Consider the following 20,658-nt stretch of genomic DNA (forward strand, 5'->3'; position numbering starts at 1 on the left):
GTCCTCTCCACCTGGACACTTTCGACTGCAATGTTTATCTCTGGCAATGTGCAGTATTTATCTATCTTCTATCTTTGAGTATAATTGAGACACACATTCTAAACTCCAGGGATTAACGGCCAAAACATCTTTTCCTGCTATTATTTTGTGCACATAATTCAAGCCAGTATGTCATTGTCTGTGCTTAATTCCCAAACTTTTTTTTCTTACTGTTGTGCAGAATTCCATGCCTGTACTTCTTCGCGCCTTTTCTTCAACGTTACATGGTACCCCAATAATCCTTTCTACTGTTTAAATTATACTCCTACGATGTTCCACTTCCTGTGCAAAGATTTTTGTGTTTTTCTTTTATGCATGTTTGCTCTAAAACTGTTCTCTTTTTAAGTTTCTTGTATGCCCCTCCTGCTTGGGCTTCGGCCTGCAGTATTTCGTAAATAAATAATAACTATGCAGACATAAATAATATCAAGCTGGAGTGTTAATGCGGTTGGGATATTTTTCCCTTTCAGCGCGTAGCTCCACGTGGCTATGGTTATCTCTGCGCAGGGTAGGAGACACAGGGGAGAAAATAATGTTCACTGAACCACACACAGCGGCTGTCCTAAATACGGAAACTACTTCGGTTTACATTACAGAGAATACTTGTCCGTTATACGTGGCCCTTGTACAACTGTTGCCATGGAGACGTTGCAGAAAAGAGAGTTCTGCTCACTGTTTAGAGAGCTTAGGAGTACCAGCGGCTCCCTAGTTTTCTCAAATGATGGTTCATACAGTTGTTCGGTTAGCCACGAAGTAGCCAGTATATTTCAGACGAAAAGGTCAGCCTTGGCCAAAAGTCATCAGACAACATGGTTTGTTTGTCAGGCGTATATACATAGTGGAACATTGATTGCAACTCTCGATTTTTAAAGCTTTTTAGGGTGAGAAGAAATATCGTTCTCCTCTTTGAATGCAATTTGGTCTTTATGGTAGTTCCAGAAGTGCCTTATTATACGGCCCAAAACCAAGGCATGTGGCCTGAAGGCTTCGACCAACGCTTTATGTGCGAGTATTACAAACAGACTACGAAACTGCGCGCCTTTACTGAGGAGAGGTTATGAGGTTAACTTCGAAAAAAAAGGCTCTCAGCTGTAAGTCCCGAATCTTCCCTGTATTCGAGGGCGTCGTTCCACCAAGGTCCACTCTCGGGGCTAATCCCATGATCCCACAGGGTGGAAACTTACCGGAACAGGTAGGGCCTCATGTCGATGTCGCTGAAGGGCCGCCTCGAGGCAGAGGCGCCCTCCGAGGGGTCGCGGGCCGAGTCGTGGATGATCTTGGCCAAGATGGTGAGCGGACACACCAGGATGAGCACCCCCTGCACCACGTCCGCCCACACCACGGCGCGAAGGCCGCCCTGCAGGAGCAGTGAGCACGTAATACAACGACCCGTGCTGATTGTTCACTTTCCTTGTTTTTTTCGCAGAAATGACTGTTAGAGTTTTCGCGACATATTATTGCGGCCTCATATTTGCGTTCGCAGTGAAGAACTCACCTACCAAACAATAAAGACCTACACATTTTTACTTGGCCACGTGTAGTTTAACAGCGGGTTGGATGGGGGCTAGTTGGCAATGCTCGGGTATCTTTGTATCATGTTTTCCGTGCATCCAGCTGATGTTTTCACAACATTGCCCAAGACAGCATCAACGTAAGCGGATGTGCTTACTTCAGGCCCTCTTAAAGTGCGATTATTTCCGAGCCTTCATAGCGTTGTCTGAAGAGTGCATACGATGTACGTGTGAAATCACCTTTTGCATAGCATCCCTCACGTACACGCCGCTCTGAATATTTCTGCAGTGTCCTAGTTCGTTACCATAAGTGTTTTTACACCCTTTTAACTATGAGGATCGACGATTTACGAGCCAACCACGCAGTGCTCCCATAATATTACCAGATTTTTTTTAATTACTTAAAGTGCGAATATAGTTTCTGGAGCTGGAGCGCTCAAAGTAGGCCATGAAAAAAAAAACACATTTCGACAGGATTGCCTGTCTCTTTGGGTTTGATAACTTACAGCAAACTGCGTCACATCTCCAACAAGAAACTTCTTGAATTTAAATCCCAACTTTTCGGAGCCGGCTCGGCTCCATTCATTGGAGAGTTTCTGTTGGAGACGTGCCGCAGTTTACTATAAGTGTGGGCTATAGAACGCAAGTGCTCAGCGTATACTGAAGTAAATCCCGCTGAGCTGAATGCCGACTGCTTAAAATGCGTACACGACTGAGCCCTGAAAAAGCTTGCGCTGCTCGAAAGTGGAGCAAAGGGCAAAAGGTGAAACAAACTCACCAGCGCGGTGTATATGGTGCCAGCAAAACCTATGGCCACGCAACACCACACCAGAGGAAGGTGGAAAGCTGCAGGCAAAAAGGCAGTCCGATATTGAAATATCGTTGTCGAATTGACCAGCGCGGGCAATCCCAATACTGGAAATGCATTGGCAAGAGCCGGTCCTACACATTACCAGTGTGAGACCGTCCATTTCCAATAGTGGGCCGATTGGTAACACTGATTAACAGGACAGCAGAGAAACGATTGACACACGCAACCCTGAATATATTAATCTGGAAACGCGTGGCCTAAATACAAATGCCGACAATCATTAAGAGTTCTAAAAAATTCACAGACACGTAATTGCCCTATGCATTGGCAATGCGGTAGCGTTAAATGCTGTTGACTGCTTTACAGGAAGTGACGTCACGTCCTGTCTGGCAACGTCACTTCCCTCTAGCCAGTGGAAAAATTTTATGACTGATGGCATCTTTTTTTCCCAATGATGCTTTTAATAATATCGCATTACAAATGTCTACATAAGTGTCCGAACCGAAAGCGCTAAACCTAACTTCAGCAGGGTAAAACACATTGAGGGAGGCAGAACGGTGCTTATTACCGGTCAGCTGGCTGAGCCGTCTTGAACAGTTTATTATGCTATTTGCTAACAAATAACCTGCGAAACAGTTAAGGCTGTTAGTCTTCATAGAAACGAAAGGACTTGCTTTCTCGCACACGTTTTTGAGAGTCGCACAACATTCTTACAATTATCGTGCATTGCTTTGATTTAAATGAAAAGTATTGTCCCCTTCACGTCATCGAGAACGAAGCATTGGCGTACTTATTTCAGAGGGGAAAAAAAGCTTACTCATTGCTACAGCGACCGCTGCTGCGAAGATGCTGATTGCTCCTTGCATTTGCTGCGCAGTAGGAATTAAAAACACAAACAGGAAAACAATGACATTAATTGTAGTCCTCTAAAGCATATTTATCAATTGGTAGTACAGTCAGCACTACCAAATTGTTTGTGCACTAAATGAGTTTGCCACGCAGTCGATACATAGGTATTAAACCTCTTAATTAAATCATTAGTCAATAAATCTCTCAAAAAGACGCTTGTCGTTTTCTCAGCGGAATGGGCAGCAGTTTGTTCAGAGGTATACTCATACGGCTAATTATGTAGTCAGCTGGTCAATTTTCAGGCTTCAAATCACGCTTCAAAAGTTTTCCACGATGTATTCCTGTAGGCTACTTGTCAACGACGTTCCTGTTCATTCTTTTCCATAACTTGTTATCTAGTTTCTATTTTTTTAAGAACTTAGATAGATAGGATATGTGTATGGCACCGCAGCCAACTCCGATGCTTTAGTTGGTGAAGAATTCTCCGCAGAAATGAAACACTACTCTCTATATAATTCCCTTGGAATTAATATGATTTTAACTCATGTCATTTACTTGCGTGCTAAGAACACTGCTGTAGGGTTAGGAATGTTGCTATATATAAATGATGAAGAATTAAAAACTTACATTCAATTTAAACCAACGGACTGGTTTAGTATTTTAAGACTGTTAAAAGTAGGACATGCAGCATGTATTTTTAACCATCGTAATTATAGTACTGTTCTACTCAATCGACGATGACATATATTCGGTAAAGACAAGGAAAAGATTGTTTATATTGCAATTCTTTTGTGGACACTGAACTGCTGCAGCGTCTTGTAAAAAATGTGCTCAGAAATGAAAATAAATTGACAATACGTCAAATATTTGCGGCACAACTTATAACTCAATTTTGGAATTGAGCTTTCAATATTTGCTTCTTTTTATCTATTTTGAAATTTTATTTCCGTACTTTGGTTGCCCACAAACAGCATTTCCGCGTAGGCAGTGGTGTACCACTAAACACTACATAAATACAGAACAGGATATGAGGCATACTCTAGGATGTGAAGCATATGAGGCATTCTCGAGAAAGCGAGATTATCTACAGCTGTACTCCTTTCTCGAGTACAATGAACCATCTAGCCCAAGTAGAAGTGCTTCTAAAATATCCACAACTGGATTGTTGAACAAGACGTTTGTACTAAACCTGTGTTGAACGCGCGTTGAAAGAGAGAGACATTTGCAGCAGTCATTATAAAAGGGCCGTGCCTCCTTGCACTTTGCCTGGCCACTGTTAAATCAAGTGTAGTGTTCAGATGAGGGCAGTGAAATCATCCATGTAGACACTTCTGCAGTAATACAACGACTCGGAGTTCACGTCTTATGGAAAAGTTAAGCTTCGCCAGTATACGTTGGCAGTCAAAATAGTAACTTCCTAAATATAGGTTGTAAGAGGTGCTACCCAGAAATTTCGAAAAATTTAAACAGTGCGCGTGAATTCAGTGCAGTACGCCTTTCCGCCGCTAGCCCTGGCGGGCAGTCTGCCTTGTGTATCAGTGGGCCGTGCAGCTGAGAGGACGTGCTCTTTTCCTCAGCGTGATTTTCTAAGGTTATGTTTTAGTTATTCACTGCATTTCTTTTCAACAGATATGACGGACTTCAAGGAGCACAGAATCTGCTTCAAGTTTTTTTTTTATCAAACTCATCAAACTGCACTAGCTGCTGCAGAAACCCATCGTATGCGGCAGGAAGCTATCGGAGGTAATCCCATGAGCCAATGACATATTTTTTTAGTGCTTCACGAGGTCAAACCGGCTCACCTAGCTCGTATGAAGCTTGACCTTGAAGGTGACCTTGGCGAAAGCTAGCATACTAGCAGCCCGTGCTGAAATAAAATAATTATTGCCGCAACTGTGTTTCGAGCCCGCGGCAGCGAGAACAGATCAGCTTCGCTGGCCAATGCACGAGGGCCAACGCCGCAGCCGATCACGCCTCGTGTTAAATTGCAACACACTATCGCGCTGTGCATTGCACACCGTCGTTTTCATTAAATTCCATCTGCGGCAAGGGCAGATCATATCAGCTTAACCTAATTTCGTCGCCAGATGTGCCGACGACCCAGCCAAGCAAAACCATGATCCAACCAGGCTAAACACATGCTTTCCAACGTCCACTTGGTTTGGCTACGTTAAGATTCTACCACTTTTTTTGGTCCAAACACTCCAAAGACGGACGAACGTCTGTCGACGTCTGTCAACGACGGTGAGCGTCCTGGACAAAAAATTGGCTGTGGTTTAGCTCTGGTTAACCTTAGTTGAATTGCGAAAGCTTCGTTTCCTCGGCACGTCGTCTACGCAGCGTCTCATTCCGACACTCTCGAGAATTCAAAGCGGTCTCTTCCGGAGTTGAAGAGTCACTCCGGGACATCGCACTTCTTTTAGCCGCATCTTCGTTATGACGCTTCTCGAGTCGTGCGGCGCGCTCTTCTGGCGTCTCTTGAGAGCGTTGTCTATTTCTCGTTTCGTTCTGTCGTTGTTGCGTCTCTTTCGCGCTCTCCATAACGACTCCAGTACACTGAGGCGAAGCGCGCGCGCACACACACACACACGTATATATATATATATATATATATATATATATATATATATATATATATATATATATATATATATATATATATATATATATATATATATATATATATATATATATATATATATATATATATATACCCCACGAGGCGACACCTCCTCTCCCTTTACCCCAGCGGAGCACATCTGGTGGAGCCAGCGGCGACGGCGGCGCCACCTGTTGGAGCGCGGCTGCGGCGTTGCTAGGCTACGGCGGCTCAAGGTCGTTCGTCGGCCACACACATGACATACGGCGCGACGAGCCGAAATGGCTCGCTGGCTGGAGTAGAAGAGCTTTCCGCTTTAAAACGTCAACACGCACAACACTGCAAACGAAAGCAGAAGTTCGCGAGGCTATCCTTGCAGATAACAGGAAGGAAGGAAGGAAAACGTTTATTGAGCTCTAGAGAGTAGGTGAGGAATTTTGCGGAGTCAGATGGTGTCTTCCGTCTTCTTAGCAATGGTCGTCTGCCCCTAGTCCAGGGCTCCGCTGGATGCCGCTGCCAGCTGTGCTCGCCGGATTAGCCCAAGTTGGACGTCCTGACGGTCGCTGGAGATCATTCCCATTGCTCCGCACTCGGGTTTGGTATTTTTGGTGCCACCTCTATTTTCTGGCAGGCCCACGTTATGTGATATAGCGTGGGTGTTTCATGGCACCATGGGCATTTGTCTGTGTATTGCATGGGCTGTATTTTGTTGAGTGTATTTATATTCGGGTATGAGCCCGTCTGTAGCAGCCTCCAGGCGACAGGATGCAGATCACAGGCGAATTATCGCCTATGTCTATGATACTGTAAGAAAGTCGTACAGGACATCTTAACGAATTTGGTTGGACGTTTCGAATATGAAACACATTTCTGCCAATTCTTTGTCAAGGCTATACTTAGCGATGAACAGAATGGTTCTCTCTGTATGGAACTCAGACAACGAGTGAGAGACGACTGAAGCTTCATCTCCTGTATAATAACCGGTGACGAATCGCGGGTTTGCGGTTATGGTCCTGAACCGAAGCAGCAATCTTCGCAGTGGAAGTTCCCCAACTCACTGCGGCCGAAAGGGGCACTTCAAGTTCGCAGTCGTATCAAGTCCATGCGGATTGTTTTCTTCGGCATTCACTAGATTGTCCACAAGCAATTTGTACCTCCTGGACAAACCGTCAATAGAAAGTTTAACTGAGGTTTTGAAACTCCTAAGGGAGATCTGCATTCGGCGCAAACGTCGAGACAAGTGGAAGAACAACTTAGTTCTCCACATGACAATACGCCCGCTCACATATCACTTGTTCGACAGTTCTTGACTTCCAAAAACGCAACGGTGCTTCTGCACCCGCCCTGTTCGGCTGGTCTTGCCGCCTGTGACTTATTCTTAGTATCGAAAGCGAAACTTATGCTTAAAGAGCGTCTGTTTAGCACAATTGAAGAGATTGAGTCGGGATCGCAGGTTGTCCATAACGCACTCACACTTGGCGACTTCCACGGATGAGTGGACTCATGGGATAAACACTGGTCTCAGTGTATACATGCTCAAATTGACTGTGCATGCTAGCAGTTACGGTAGGCATATATTTTTTTTGCGATCGAATCCCCCGTGTTTTTGTGTACCATCTCGTGTAAGACGAGCATAAACCGAGTTCGGACGCGCTGAATCATCGCGCATTGAACAGAAGTCGCAGTTCCATGCATACACTTGCCGCTGTGTCTTAGTGACTATGGCGTACGGCTGCTGAGCCCCCTGCTAGCGGGTTCGAATCCCGCACCAAATTTTGATGGAGGCAGAAATTCAATTATGTTCATGTACTATACAATGCCTGTACACATTAATTAACCCCAGGTGGTCTAAATTAATCCGGATTCCTCCACGACGGAGTCTCTGACGGGCGATGTGTAGTCTGGGGCTTTAAACCCTACACCTACGCGTGCGCGGCACACGCGCACATGCACGCATGCACACACATTTCAACATAATTACGCCTACGAAGTTATGACAGTTCTTAATTTTCATCTCGTGCCCTTAGCGCATACCGAAATAGTTACATCACTCAGCTGGACAACTTATGAGCGTCAAATCAAGTAAATGCCACACCTCCATCGCAGTGTCTTAATAAACTCTTCTCCCAAGAAACTCAGCCTGAAACCACAACCTGAAATGGCTTTTTGAGCATTCTGTGTCTTATCAAGACTATCTGTGTTTCCTGAAATGTTATCACGTATTTGTTCTTTTCTTCTTTCTTTTATCGGCAGTCAATGGTAGCCGGCCTAGTTCATTTTTCTTCTCGGAACCGGCACGTTCTTTTTAAAGTATTTTCTTGTGCTCGAGTCGCGTCTTTAATTTGCGTTGATCTTAACGCAACAAACTATGCGCAAATGTTAATGTCATTCTGCATTTAAGGTGTGCTTTTCTTGTGCGTTGTGTTTACACAAGTTCCGCGAAAAACATTTAGATCTTGCGATAAGAAAGGTCAGGCCCATAATCAATATGCAGTTCTGCAGCTTTAACCGCAGCCTCACGTTTTTCTGGTTGGGATAACTAAAAACGGAATGGAGTTTAAAGTCCATAATAAATTTTGAAGCTGACAGTTATAGCTGCCCATCTGGGGTCGCTGCTGGTCGGAGAGTTCAGTGGTTAGCGGACTTAAGCCCGATTAGGAAAAGTTTGCCAGTTTAGTGCGATAAGTAAATGATGAAGTTTTTTTTTTTCGCTCTTACCGTTTCAGGCGCCAATTTGTCATTTCGATTCATAGCAAGTATTTTTCAGCTCAAATAGCGTATACAGGCATCAAGAAAACAACTTATTTTCGCAACAAAAAACCCAGGTGAGCAGTTTTTTCGCGCGCATTCAAAATTTCTTTGAAATTCATAAAACTGTTGGTATCTGCAATATTAAAACACCATGATTTATGTTATGAACATCCTAGGTACTGTGTAATCATTCTCTGTTTAGAAGAGGCACATGACACGAGAAATCCAGAAAAATTTAGTACTGGGGGATAAACCTGTTACCAAGAAAATGGCGGAAGACGTGCAACCAAGCTCACAGTTTTGTATATATAGCTGGCACAAAAAATCTTCCCATTTGCAATGTGGAAGATGCTAAATTCTTCTGAAACGAAGAAAGTGGTTCTAGCTAGAGCGTAATTCACGAAAAGCTGCGAATTCGCAACGTACACAGCTATGTGCAATATGCCTTAAAGTTTTAACACATTTTGCGACCACTGTTTAAAGATTCCAATAAGCCCAGTCATGAGTCACTATTAATATTTAATTCTAAATGCCTACTCGATGCGACTTTAATACGAGCTGAAAAAGAATAAATCGTATATTTCTTTGGAGGCGCACATTTGTACGACCGACACGCACGCGTTGCCCACAGCGCGAGAATATAATTTCCATGCGTAACAGGCCTCAGCCGCTTTTAAAGTGTGTTGACCTTATAAAAGAGAGAAAGCTTCGGGCTTGATTAAAGTCTTCCTTGTGGTGGCATTTTAAAGGTACGCGCACTGCTCGTGGATGGCCAGAGCATGTATAAAAATAATTTTGTGCATGTGCATCTGCATTTTGCCGTTATCTGCGGGATGTCCAACGTTAATTTGCGTAAAACTACAGAAAAAAATGAAGAAAGCCTATTTGGATGCAAGCAGCTGGACCAGCTTAGATGGTTGTTACAAAACTGTTTTCGTTTTCTCTCTGAATAATGAGCTGAATTCCTAAAACCAATTGCGTGGCTTCATATATCTATATTCCATTATATACGATTGCTCCGATAAAGAGTTCCGGTTCCCAGTGGACACCGTCCTGATCCTCTTTGTTTCACATTATTACCAAACTAAAATCCTGCTCGAACACTTTTATTTTTTTTTTATTTATATGTAACATTCTTTCAGACACAAACGGTCTAGGATAACAGGGCAAAAGGCAGATGCTCTCTGCCTGACGAGGGCCCTGTCACCCATACAGTGCTCAGGCATGTACAAAGTATTACAACATTATACAAGTGCTAACGCAATAACAAAGAAAATAACACCCAATACAGAGTTCAGTTGGTTTTAAAAACATGTATGCTTGATGCTTTGGATTGGACAGTATGTACGTTCTGAAGGCATTTTTGAACCTTTTAAATTCTCTACTATGGTGCCATATGCCAAGGAAAGAGAGCCTCCTTACGCCCTCTGAACTCACCTAACCGCTATTTATTGCTAAGGCCCACGCCTCTTCTCTCGACAATCACCTGCAGGTGTGGCTCAGTGGGCAAAGTATATTTGGTTGCTGATCGCAAGGCAGCAGGATCGGATGCCGGCCGCGGCGACCGCGTTACGATGGAGGTAAAATGCGCATGCGTCACTGTGTTCTGCGATATCATTGCACGTTAAGAATTTCAGGAGGTTCAAAGTAATCGGCATCCCACAACCGACGTACAGTTTCGAGGCTCCAATACACCACACTACACCCCAACACATCATGCTGAACCCTAGTTTACCACACCACAACACAACACAACACAGCACAACACCATACCATACCATACCATACCATACCACACCATACCATACCATGCCATGCCATGCCATGCCATACCATACCATACCACACCGTACCGTACCGTACCGTACCGTACCATACCGTACCACACCACACCATACCATACCATACCATACCGTACCACACCATACCATACCATACCATACCATACCGTACCATACCACACCACACCACACCACACAATACCATACCATACCACACCATACCATACCAGACCATTCCACCAAAAGCGCTTAAAGAAAAAACGTTTCCTGAGACATGTGATGTTGTCTTTTGCACGTTATGTAGGAGACCAATCCGTGCACGAAGTTGTCCCTTTGTTTTTCAAATAGCGCATCGAGCCCCATTATTGTTCACGATTAGTTTTTATTCGGAAATCTGTTAGAACTGCCGCGAACAGCGCTGAACTTTCAGCGCCAATCCACTACAGTCGGTAGAGCAGCTGGCGAACGACTTTTAAGCTTTGCGTCGTAGTGAAGTCCATCATTAATTCCTGAAGCGCAAAGGAGGGCAGCCATCTCTCAGCCCTGCTTGCTCCCAACCACAGATATGCGTCTGGAGTGTTCTCGATGTCAACGACAGCTACACCCACGTGTGATCATTCGTCTAGTCTTTTCGTTGGGGTCAAACTCAGGACATACTGAGCTTGACACCAAGTCAGGTCAAACTGAGGTCATGCGCAAAGCAACGGTTGCTCTAACGTGCAAGTTAATAACCGGGAACGCTACACGATGACGGGCTGAAGGTCTAATAAAGAACAATCAAGGATTGCAACAGGCACTGACGCTGTTCGCACAACATACTGTCTAGTTTGCGTTGTTGCGTTTGTCACGTTGCTGTTTTATTGTATATTTGTATTTTTGTTATTTCTGACATCATGCTCAAATGGTTCATTTCCAACATTCTCGGATAAAATTTTTTTGAAATTGGTCAATTGTAAGGTACTGCTATAAAAAAATTGAAGGTAATAGTCCATTCTTGTGACATGTAGGGAAATGTTTTCTTAAAAGTAATTTCATAGATCGCATCGAACAATTAAGTCTGCCTTAGAAAGCCAATGGGGAACGCTTTTGATAGCAAAAACATTAATAGAAAAAAAATGCAAGACTGCCGTCGGGTGATGTGCGGATATATTGATCGTTTTAGTGAAATCTTACATTATATGAAAAAAAAATTGTTCATAAATGGTTCCCGCTCAAAAATGCTTTTGTCCGTAATTGTTTTTTTTTTATTCGAGATGTTTGCCATTAGGCATAATGAGAAAGGGAGAGAAAGTTAGTATGGTATTGCTGACGCTGGCAACTGCAAAGCTTAAACTTGTACTGGAATTTTATGGTTTACTTTTGCCTGTTTTATGAAACTGCTTTGGTTTCCCACCGTACTATAATATTGCCCCGAATATTTGCAGTATTTGTTCGTTTTTCAAATCTGCCGCCACACCACTATATCGCCTTGTTTGCGACGCAAGACACGACGAAATTTATCTCGATTGATCGCAGCCAGGCAGAGCTGATTCTACGTTGTTCCGGAATGTTCTAGTATCTTTGCACGCTTTATCTCGAAAATTCGCTATCAGCTTTAAATTGAGCACGGCCAACAGTGGCGGGCATTCTGTTCGACGACCGCCGAGCACGCTTGTCGCTTCACCGCCGCCGAGTGATTCAGTCCATTTTGGGTGCAAGTCAGCCCAATAAACAGTTTTCTTTTAGAAGACCTTTTGCTCGTCTTCCTCGCTGCTTCGACTGCCGTCACCACTACGTGACAATATAATTCCGACATCCAGAGATTGCATCACCAAGAACTAAATAAAAAAACATCCGTATGACCCACTCCTTTCGGCAGACTTAATATTCTCCGACGAAAGTTCATACCTGCTGGATCAACAGACATTCGTACGAGTTTGACAGACACTCGAAGAAGAATACATTAGCCAGTTACTGGTTTGCTGTGCTCGCTGTGTATTCGGTGTTCTCATTGTTTTTAGAATAGTCGGCGCTTGCCTTTGCCTCGAGCTTCTGATGGCACGCGTTTAGCCTGAAACTCGCATGGAACAATGCGTGAACTAATCGAAAAGCAAGCCCTCGTACTGCCGCAGCTGCTACGCTGACCTTTCGTGTAACACTGACGAGTTCGGTATTCGGGTATTTTAAGCGAGGAAAATTAGCGAATCGTAGTGCCCACCTATGGTGCACCGTCCAGCGCTTGTCGCAGATATCACAGCCAGTTTATCCTTGGTGAATTCATCTTTAAGCAGCGCGAGACACAGGAAGTAGAGGAAGAAACACGAGACGACGCGAGGGCTATCTAACAACTGAACTTTTATTTCAAGACATTTGGACAGGACAAGTATCTTGTTTAGTCACCCAGGTCAAACCTGCACGGAGCGTTTTGAGGAGTTCCTGATAAGGCAGGAGTCTGAAACATGTGTCGCTTCGCCTTCTATCAATCTCGTGGAAAAAGAGATTCAAGCTCTCGGGGAATGTGTGGCGACAGGTTGATAGCAGGTGCATGCCATGTGTTAAGATTGCTGGTGTGCTTTGTTAAAATGAGGCGATTAACCTCCCGCTGCGTGCACGTAGGCTTTATGGACTATCGCGATTATATGATATGGGTTTTTGTGTGTTTTTTCGGTTATTGCTTTGGTGCCTATGTAACTAACTCTTCTAGAAATGAAAGTTCAGTTGTTAGATAGCGCTCGTGTCGTCTCGTGTTTCCTCCTCTACGTCCTGTGTTTCGCGCTGCTTAAAGATAAATCCATTCCAACTCGCCCAGTTTTCTGTACTCGTTATCCTTGGTGACTTATACAGCCGGCAGTTGTGAGTTAATGGGCGCCGGGAAAGGGAAAGTTACAACGATTGGCGTGCGCACAAGTCCGGAGAATTCAAGAAAAATAGAGAAAGGCTAATTTCGAGTTTAAAACGGCACAAGACATCCCCTGGTAATGCTGCGGTTGGATCTCTAGTTGCGAGCTGTAAATTTCTTGATGAATTTTAACGCATTTCATGGTGTTACCTCCACTGAATGCTTGTTTTATGTCGCTTGAAGTCCGTTTGAACATATGGCACCAATCTGAATCTCAGGTTGAGTATCTATCAGTCCATCCAGTTTAACCTTCAAGAGAGAAAGAAAGGAATGAAAGTAAGGAGGAAAGGCTGAAGGAAAAAAAACAGAAAAGAAAGAGAATGGCTGAGAGAAAGAAGGCCTTAAGGTGCGGCGACGTACTGTAAAGCAAACTGTGGCCAAGGCGTTATGAACCAATGCACTGACCATTAAGGACAGCCGCATAAAAGTATCTCGCCCCCTTTCGGTGTTAGGGCCATCAAATAATGGTAATAGAACGCTATTTTCATATATTCCTATCAGTTAATGTTGAACAATACTCAGAATTTCAAATCAACGAGATTAGCTTTTCTATTTTTCTGAACGCCAAGCATTTCAACTCTTACTATCACAGCTTAATTGGCACGAGAACTAACAACGCTTTCAACCAGCTCCTAGTAATCGTAGCTGAAATTCTTAACACTGATGCGAGATAGGTTATCGATACATGCGCAAGCTTCTCTCGTTCTTCATACGGTCAACGAAAACGTACTCCTACACAACGATTTACAGAGCTTGAGTGTGTGCAGCAAAATAGCATAAGCTCACAATTAAAACCCCTTCAGGAAGACAGCTGCCATTTGTGAGGGCTTCAGGCTTTAATCATTGGGCGAAATACGCGTATAAAAGTGCGAAACCGCGCCAGACATAAATGCGTTCAGCCTGGCGTCACTCCGACATGTGATATCTACGCCTCAAAGCCGTTGGAAGCCGGCTGCTAATCCTATAAAGCAGCGGCCTTGCGGTTGTGGTAGCGTAGCGCAGTCTCCGTTCCTGGAAAGTGTTCCGAAATCCTTCCCTGTAACGAGGAGCTACGCTGCCTGCTCGTTAGCGCGACGTCTAAGCGCTGCTAAGCAGCTCGAGACAACCGTTGTTTAAACATTTTTTGAATGCGAAACATTTCAGCTGGTCGGAGGCATTTGGCCTTTAATGAAACACGTCGAACGACTGGGAAAGACGACGCCCGGATGCCTCGGCTAATGCTAATGCGCCCTTCGTCTCCGGCGCGGCGCTTCCGGAATCGTCGCAGTGGCTGGATTTTCGTTAGTACGGTTGATATTTTCGTGAACGTTGTGCACAGGCGGGTTTCCCGGGGCTGCAGCGCTTTGAGAAGGTCGCGCCGCCTATCACTCGGCGCGATACTGACCAAAGCAATGTGGCAGAATTCTCAGAAACTGCTGTGGTTGTTATTAGTAGCTGTTTATTAATCAAAATAACAATGGAAGGAAAAGATGTCGCTAGCCGCGGCATCTGCCATCGGAACCTGAAGCACCTGAGCTGCGACTAGCGGAAATTAAAGGACAGGGAGAGGGAAAGAAGGGGGGATATAGCAAGAAAGGATAGGTGTAGGGGGTAATATACACTATGTACAAATACAGGATATGGAAAAACATCTAGGGTGCTGCACCGCGCATGGTTGCCAGGAGTACAAAAACTGGCTGCTTCATATAAAATGGTTCTTGACTGGCTCGCGCCTGTCACTACGGCAGCCGTGGTAGCCTTAGTGACCGGATATGGTAGCACGCTAAAAGAATTATTCTTGAAATAATATACTAATATGTGGAGCCCTCGGCACTTAGTTTCAAGCTGACATATTTGAAGAACAAATGAACAGGATATAAGTAAAACGAGAAGCGTTGAAAGTGAAGTAAGGATTTATCACTTTGAGGGTCCCCGTCTCTGTAAACCGTTTCCAGCCATGTTTTTTTTTTTTTTTTTGTCTCACCATTGCTCTAATGTGGCTGTGAAAACCCTTCCCAGTTACGGAGACTCCTCTCTCCATCTCGGCTACGTCTGACGTCTTGGAATATAAGTTTCGCTCTTCGTGCCACATCGGTCAAAATTAAATTCATCAAGAAAAATATTAGCACTTATTTGGCTTTACGCTAAGCACACTGTGACCTTGAGTTGCGTCCAATTTCACGGATGTCAGCAGAGTGCCAACATATTAACTTATCAAGCCGTGCGCCGGCACTGCACGCCACCTGATTTAACGACACCTCCCTGCCGATCAATTTGAATATAAACAAGAGGTAAGGGTTCGTGCATGCGCACTGCTGTGCCCCGTGGCACACTTCGCAGTGAGGTACAGCGAGCCTAGCCACATATTTCAGAAGTATTAAATCTCGGCGGGTACATCCCGGATAGACATCATGAAGATGTGTTGCACCGCACAGGAACCTAACCACGTGTATGTCCGTCTCATTGTTCCACGCAGCATTCACCCACTTTATGCGCTAGCGACACGACAGTAAACACTTAGATTTCACGATTACAGCACCGTAAAAGCAAGAGTCTGAGGACGCAAACTAATCTGTTTCCCAGTTTGCGTTCGTCCTCGAACTATACACGCGTCATGTTATGGTTGTAAATCGTTTAGCACAGCTAAACGTCAACTAAACAAGCGTGAAACGATATGAACAGCTTGCACAGTTTCTTGACTGAACCGTTAGGTGTTAAAACCCGCGACACGTATACAAATAGAATACACTTAACACTTACGTTCAAGACGAAGTAACAGACGCACGCCGTCACACCGACCTTGTTCCCGAAGCGACGCCGGAGGTACTGCATACAGAGCGAGGTTTGGTTAAGCTGTAAGCTAAGGATAATCCAGGCACACAGAGATTAAGTCAAAATGCGGCGCCCTGCCTGCGGGCTTGACAGGGGCGGTCAGCATACCGCGCAGTAAAACGGCACGTAAAAGACAGCAGCAAAGGGAACTACGTACCTTGCTTGCTTCGTAGACACCGGAGCACATAAGGCGACACAACAGGGCAGACTTATTGGGAAGTTGGTGGGAAGGGGGAACTAGACGCCCATTTTTGTCCGAAAGAAGAAATACGAGGCTGAAATGGGACCGCTCACACCCTACAACCACCATTATCAACCCATAAATCCACTCCTGCGACACAGGCGCCTAAGTGCCGCAGAGCCAGGCGAAGCATGCCCCTAACAGTCACACAGCAAGGTGACACAGCCTCTCTGTTTTCTTCCGCTTTAAAAAAAAATGTTTATCTGTTTTTAGAAGTGGTCTACACTACTTTGTTTTCAAAGGTATGAGGTCTCTTTGACGGACATTTCTTCCGCTAACTTATCGCGTAAATTAACGCATTTTTCGTGCGCCGCCCGCTTTTATGTTACTAAAAACATTTTCGTATGAGGTCCGGAAGTTGAGCTTCCTTTCTCAAGCTCCCAGCGTTCAGCAGTCGTTCGCTTTTTATTGTGCTTGAAATGTGCCCGTGCTCCTCCAAGAACTGAACTGAGAGCTATCTTCTTTAGAGGTTTGTACATCCACAGTTCAATCTGCCCCCCCCCCCCCCCCCCCCAAGTGCTGATGACTGTGTATTATCAATGGGCTAGATACTCTGACACTCTAATTGAGGTGTAAAGGTAGTATACAAACATTAACGCTCCTTCCTATCAGCTTTGTACACGAAAGCCTTACGGGGGGCAGTAGTTGTGGCGGTGAAAAATTGTATCGTCGGTGCTCTCAGTCCGGGGCAGTTACAGCAGATAGGACTGACAGAGTTTTAGCACTGGGGCTCTCCGCGTATTCCCAGCCACGAAGAGCCCCTCTCCGGCATAACAGCAAACCGTTGCATCTCAAAGTAATTATTTTTTTCGCGCTTGTTTTATAAAATAAAGATATAAAAGCAAAACAAAAACAAGCAAATCATTTGTTTCTGACTCGTTTGAGGGAAGGAAATGTGGTACCATGACTGCCCTGCAGCTCTATGGGAACTCAGCAGCGCGTCTTTGCTAGGCTTGACAACTGTAGAAATCTAAATGCAGTGTAGTTTTGAGATCTCCCCATTATTATCGCTGGAACTCGGTGGTGCATCAAAGCTGCGAAAAAGCTAATGCTTCGCTTCAGAAATTTGCAGTTTAAGGTGTATCCAGACGGCGGGCCATGGACTGGCCCGCGGACCGGTCACGTGGGGTCGACCGCGCGTGGCCCGGCCGGGTCTGGCCGGCGACAGCGTCCACACGACGGACCAAAAGAGCAGACGACAAGGCGGGCCAAGCCTCTGTGATCAGCCTGCAGCAACGCTCGTCTCACGCTTCGACATTCGGCGGCGAGAACAAGCGGAATCCGCGGCAGAGACCCGCTAAATACCCAGCAGAAAGCTCGATCGGTACGAGACAGATTTCTGCCGCGGTGAGGAGAAAGTTGCAATCCCACGGCGGAAAACATGGTGGCGCGCTTCCAAGCAGGACCGCTCGCTTCGGACTGGATTCATCGTTGTTACTGCCTTTTCTGTTGCGTTCACTGGCAATAAAAGGCGCACCCATTTCTCGCTTGGTCTCACCTCGCCTATAAGAAGACGTATGAGTGAAACGTTTGCTTTATTTTTTATTTAGAGTGACGATTGTGCCCCTTCTAGGCTTAAGCGGAGCGTACGTTTGTTGACAGAAATAGTTACCAGACCTAACAACTAGAAGGCGCCACAAGGCTGAGTGTATCATTTCATCTGTGTTTGCATACGCTGAACTAAATGTGGGAAATGTGAGAAGTGCTGTAACGCCCCGAAAAATACCTGCGTTTAGCCTACATGATAGTGCATACGCTTATGGCTCGTAGACAGCGTCAATTGTTCTTTTCTAACCATATCTGTGTACGTCGCGAGCGCCGACGTTGCTACTAATTTCGCTCGCTCTCGCCGCCGAATGCCCGATTATGAACGAGCCATCAAGCTGTACTAAGGCTAAAAAGTAAAACGTAGCGTCGTCCGATCACGTTGACATGTTAACAGTGGAAACAAAACTACTTTCGCTGGTGTCGCCTCGACTGCCGGGAGCGCCGAGCCGGGAGAGACCAGTGTGGTGTAGTTGCCAGACTCGATGTGTGCGAGTAGGCTAAAAAGTCCGTGGTCCGCCGCCAGAAAAAATGCTCTCGCATTTCTCGCGCGATCCGGCCCGCGGACCATGCGCGGACCTCGCAGACCGGAAGTTAAACACCACGTGACCGCTAGTCCGCGGGCCAAAACAGGTCCGTGGTCCGTCGTCTGGATACACCTTTAGGAGGAACGGAAACTCAAATCCCAAAGAACTGTTTTCGTTCTGCGCGCCTGCTCTAGTGTAATGAAAGGGCACTGGACCATGAGCCAGTAGAATACTGAAACACATCAGAAGGATAGGTAGATGGAAAGCCGTAACATGCATATTTCTCGAAGCATTATTTCATGAAAAATGAAGGCAGTGTGAGTGTAAGTGACAGGCCTGTAGCTATCTATGGCAGTGCAAGGTTTACTTTAGTCAATGGTGTGATTCCATGCAAGGCCGTTCTTATCACTGTGATATCTTTGCTGTTCGTCGCTGACGCACTGCAAAGTGCAAATACATGTCCGCGTCTGCATAAGAATGCCACGGGCGAATAAAATGAAAGTTCGCTTGGAAGCGGCGCGCACTGTCCAGTCGGCTTTTGTCGGTGGAGTCATTTTTTTTTTTTCGCGCTAAAAAGCATAATGAACCTCCAAGTCGCCATACGTTCTCTGCTGATTGGCCCGCATGTTTTGCAGAAAATGGCACATCTCTGAACATAGTTAAGCGCTTCGAATTCGTGCCATCGACGGGTCAAACGTGTTTTCAGCTCATTCGCTCGCCCGGGAAAGCTGCCGTTCTGCTCAATGAGCATGTCGAGCCTGCATTCAGACGTGTCGAAAAGTGCCGAAGGAAAAATTTCCATTCCTTTTCCACATGCTGCCGGCACTGGAAGGGATATCGCTGTCATCACCCACTGTTGCCAGGGCACCGAGTATCAATGTCTTGATTGAATTTCACAGCGGTGGCCTTACAAAGGCTGTACATGTCCTTCAGAATGCTTAAAGATGCGAAAGCAGCTGTTTAAAACGCTTATAATTTTTTATTTAGATTTTTCATGCGTGCTATTTCAGCAGTTGATTTTTTTTTTCAACTAGGCAATTCTTTAAGCTTAATAACAGATACAGCGGCGTTGAGAAGGCAGCGATATGGGGAACACTTAACGTGCCCGTTGCGCTGGGATTGTTATTCAAAGGTATGTTTTTACCTTCCAAGACCGTCCAGTGATTTTATAGTTTTGTAGGCTAGAAAAGCTTGATCCTCCCCTGAATAGTAATCCGCTAAATCGCATCGTTATCCGCGTCTAGAAACCTTCGAGAATGACGTCTCTCAGCACATCGCCGAATCGGCTGTCCCGCGCAGCCGTGAGCACCCCAGGAACACAGAACAAAGCTTCCAAGTGGTGTGATCGAGCAACTAATATGACAACACAGGAAGAGCCCGGAGCGCATGACAGAAGAAGCAATGTCACCACCACTTGCTGCGAAACCAATGCTCCTTGATCAGCGTACAGCACGACGCTACGGCTTCTTCACGTAGAAGCAGTTGCGGTTGCTTGCTTTTCCAAGTTGCCTACCCGTTCGGAGGAGCTGATATCATAGCAACATAGGACCACCCATCTGACTGAAAATACTGTTCCGAGGTGGGACAAAGGTACGTTATAAAGCACCCTGCAGGAAGAGTGCGCACGGTCTTAAAGCTTTATGTTGCATAGCTAAGAGGAAGAGGTAGAGAGGAGGACCGCAGGCTAGTGAGAGGATTCTAAAAGGTACACTCAACAGTAAGTAGACTTTCAACAGACCTCCACGTGCATCCCGCTGCAAATAAAGAGGCGTGCTCGTGCGAGAACTCACCTCGAAGACGGAGGTGACCCTGAGCCTGTAGATGACGGGCACCACTACTTGGCCGATGAAGGGCACCAGGAACATGACGGTGAACGAGGCCCAAAGCAGGTGCAGGCCGTAGCGGTAAAAGTGCGCCGTCAGTCCCACCAGGCCGACGGCCGTCACGAGGGACGCGAGCACGGAGAGGGACAGCGGCAGCGCGCCCAGACTGCGGCCGCCCAGAAACGCCTCGCCGGAGCCGCCGTCTCGCGCGCGGCGGCTGAAGGAGAAGTACAGGCCGACCAGCACGTTGGCCAGCATGAGCACGCCGAACACGGCGTACTCGGCTGTGTGCACGCTGGTCGCCATGGGGATGCCTCTGCTGCTGTTGCGCTTCCCACTCGACTGGGCCTCTTCTTCCCGTCGAGCTGCTGTCGGTCTACACCGGCGGAGGCCTTTTTGCTCAGTGCGGGTGAGGCTTTATGACCTAGCCCTGCGAAGGCGAATGGGCGCTGGTCATTCAGCGCGTAATTTTGTTTTAAACTTCCTTCATCT

The 20,658-nt window shown here is 45.8% G+C and overlaps 1 protein-coding gene across 7 annotated transcripts in view; it reads right to left on the bottom strand.

Annotated features, from left to right (window-relative positions):
• LOC144125480 (sodium-coupled monocarboxylate transporter 1-like) overlaps nucleotides 1-20,658 on the bottom strand; it is a 52,881-nt gene that overhangs the window by 27,636 nt on the left and 4,587 nt on the right. For all 7 annotated transcript variants that reach the window (XM_077658878.1, XM_077658873.1, XM_077658872.1 and 4 more), the window contains exons 2-6: nucleotides 20,134-20,596; nucleotides 15,959-16,024; nucleotides 3,179-3,230; nucleotides 2,329-2,396; nucleotides 1,224-1,396 (exon numbers count right to left, since the gene is read on the bottom strand). In XM_077658878.1, the coding sequence (XP_077515004.1) occupies nucleotides 1,224-1,396; nucleotides 2,329-2,396; nucleotides 3,179-3,230; nucleotides 15,959-16,024; nucleotides 20,134-20,472 (698 nt within the window). In that variant the 5' untranslated portion in view covers nucleotides 20,473-20,596. The remainder of the gene's footprint in view (nucleotides 1-1,223; nucleotides 1,397-2,328; nucleotides 2,397-3,178; nucleotides 3,231-15,958; nucleotides 16,025-20,133; nucleotides 20,597-20,658) is intronic.

Source organism: Amblyomma americanum, chromosome 3 (genome assembly GCF_052857255.1).
Source record: "Amblyomma americanum isolate KBUSLIRL-KWMA chromosome 3, ASM5285725v1, whole genome shotgun sequence".
Taxonomy (NCBI): domain Eukaryota; kingdom Metazoa; phylum Arthropoda; class Arachnida; order Ixodida; family Ixodidae; genus Amblyomma; species Amblyomma americanum.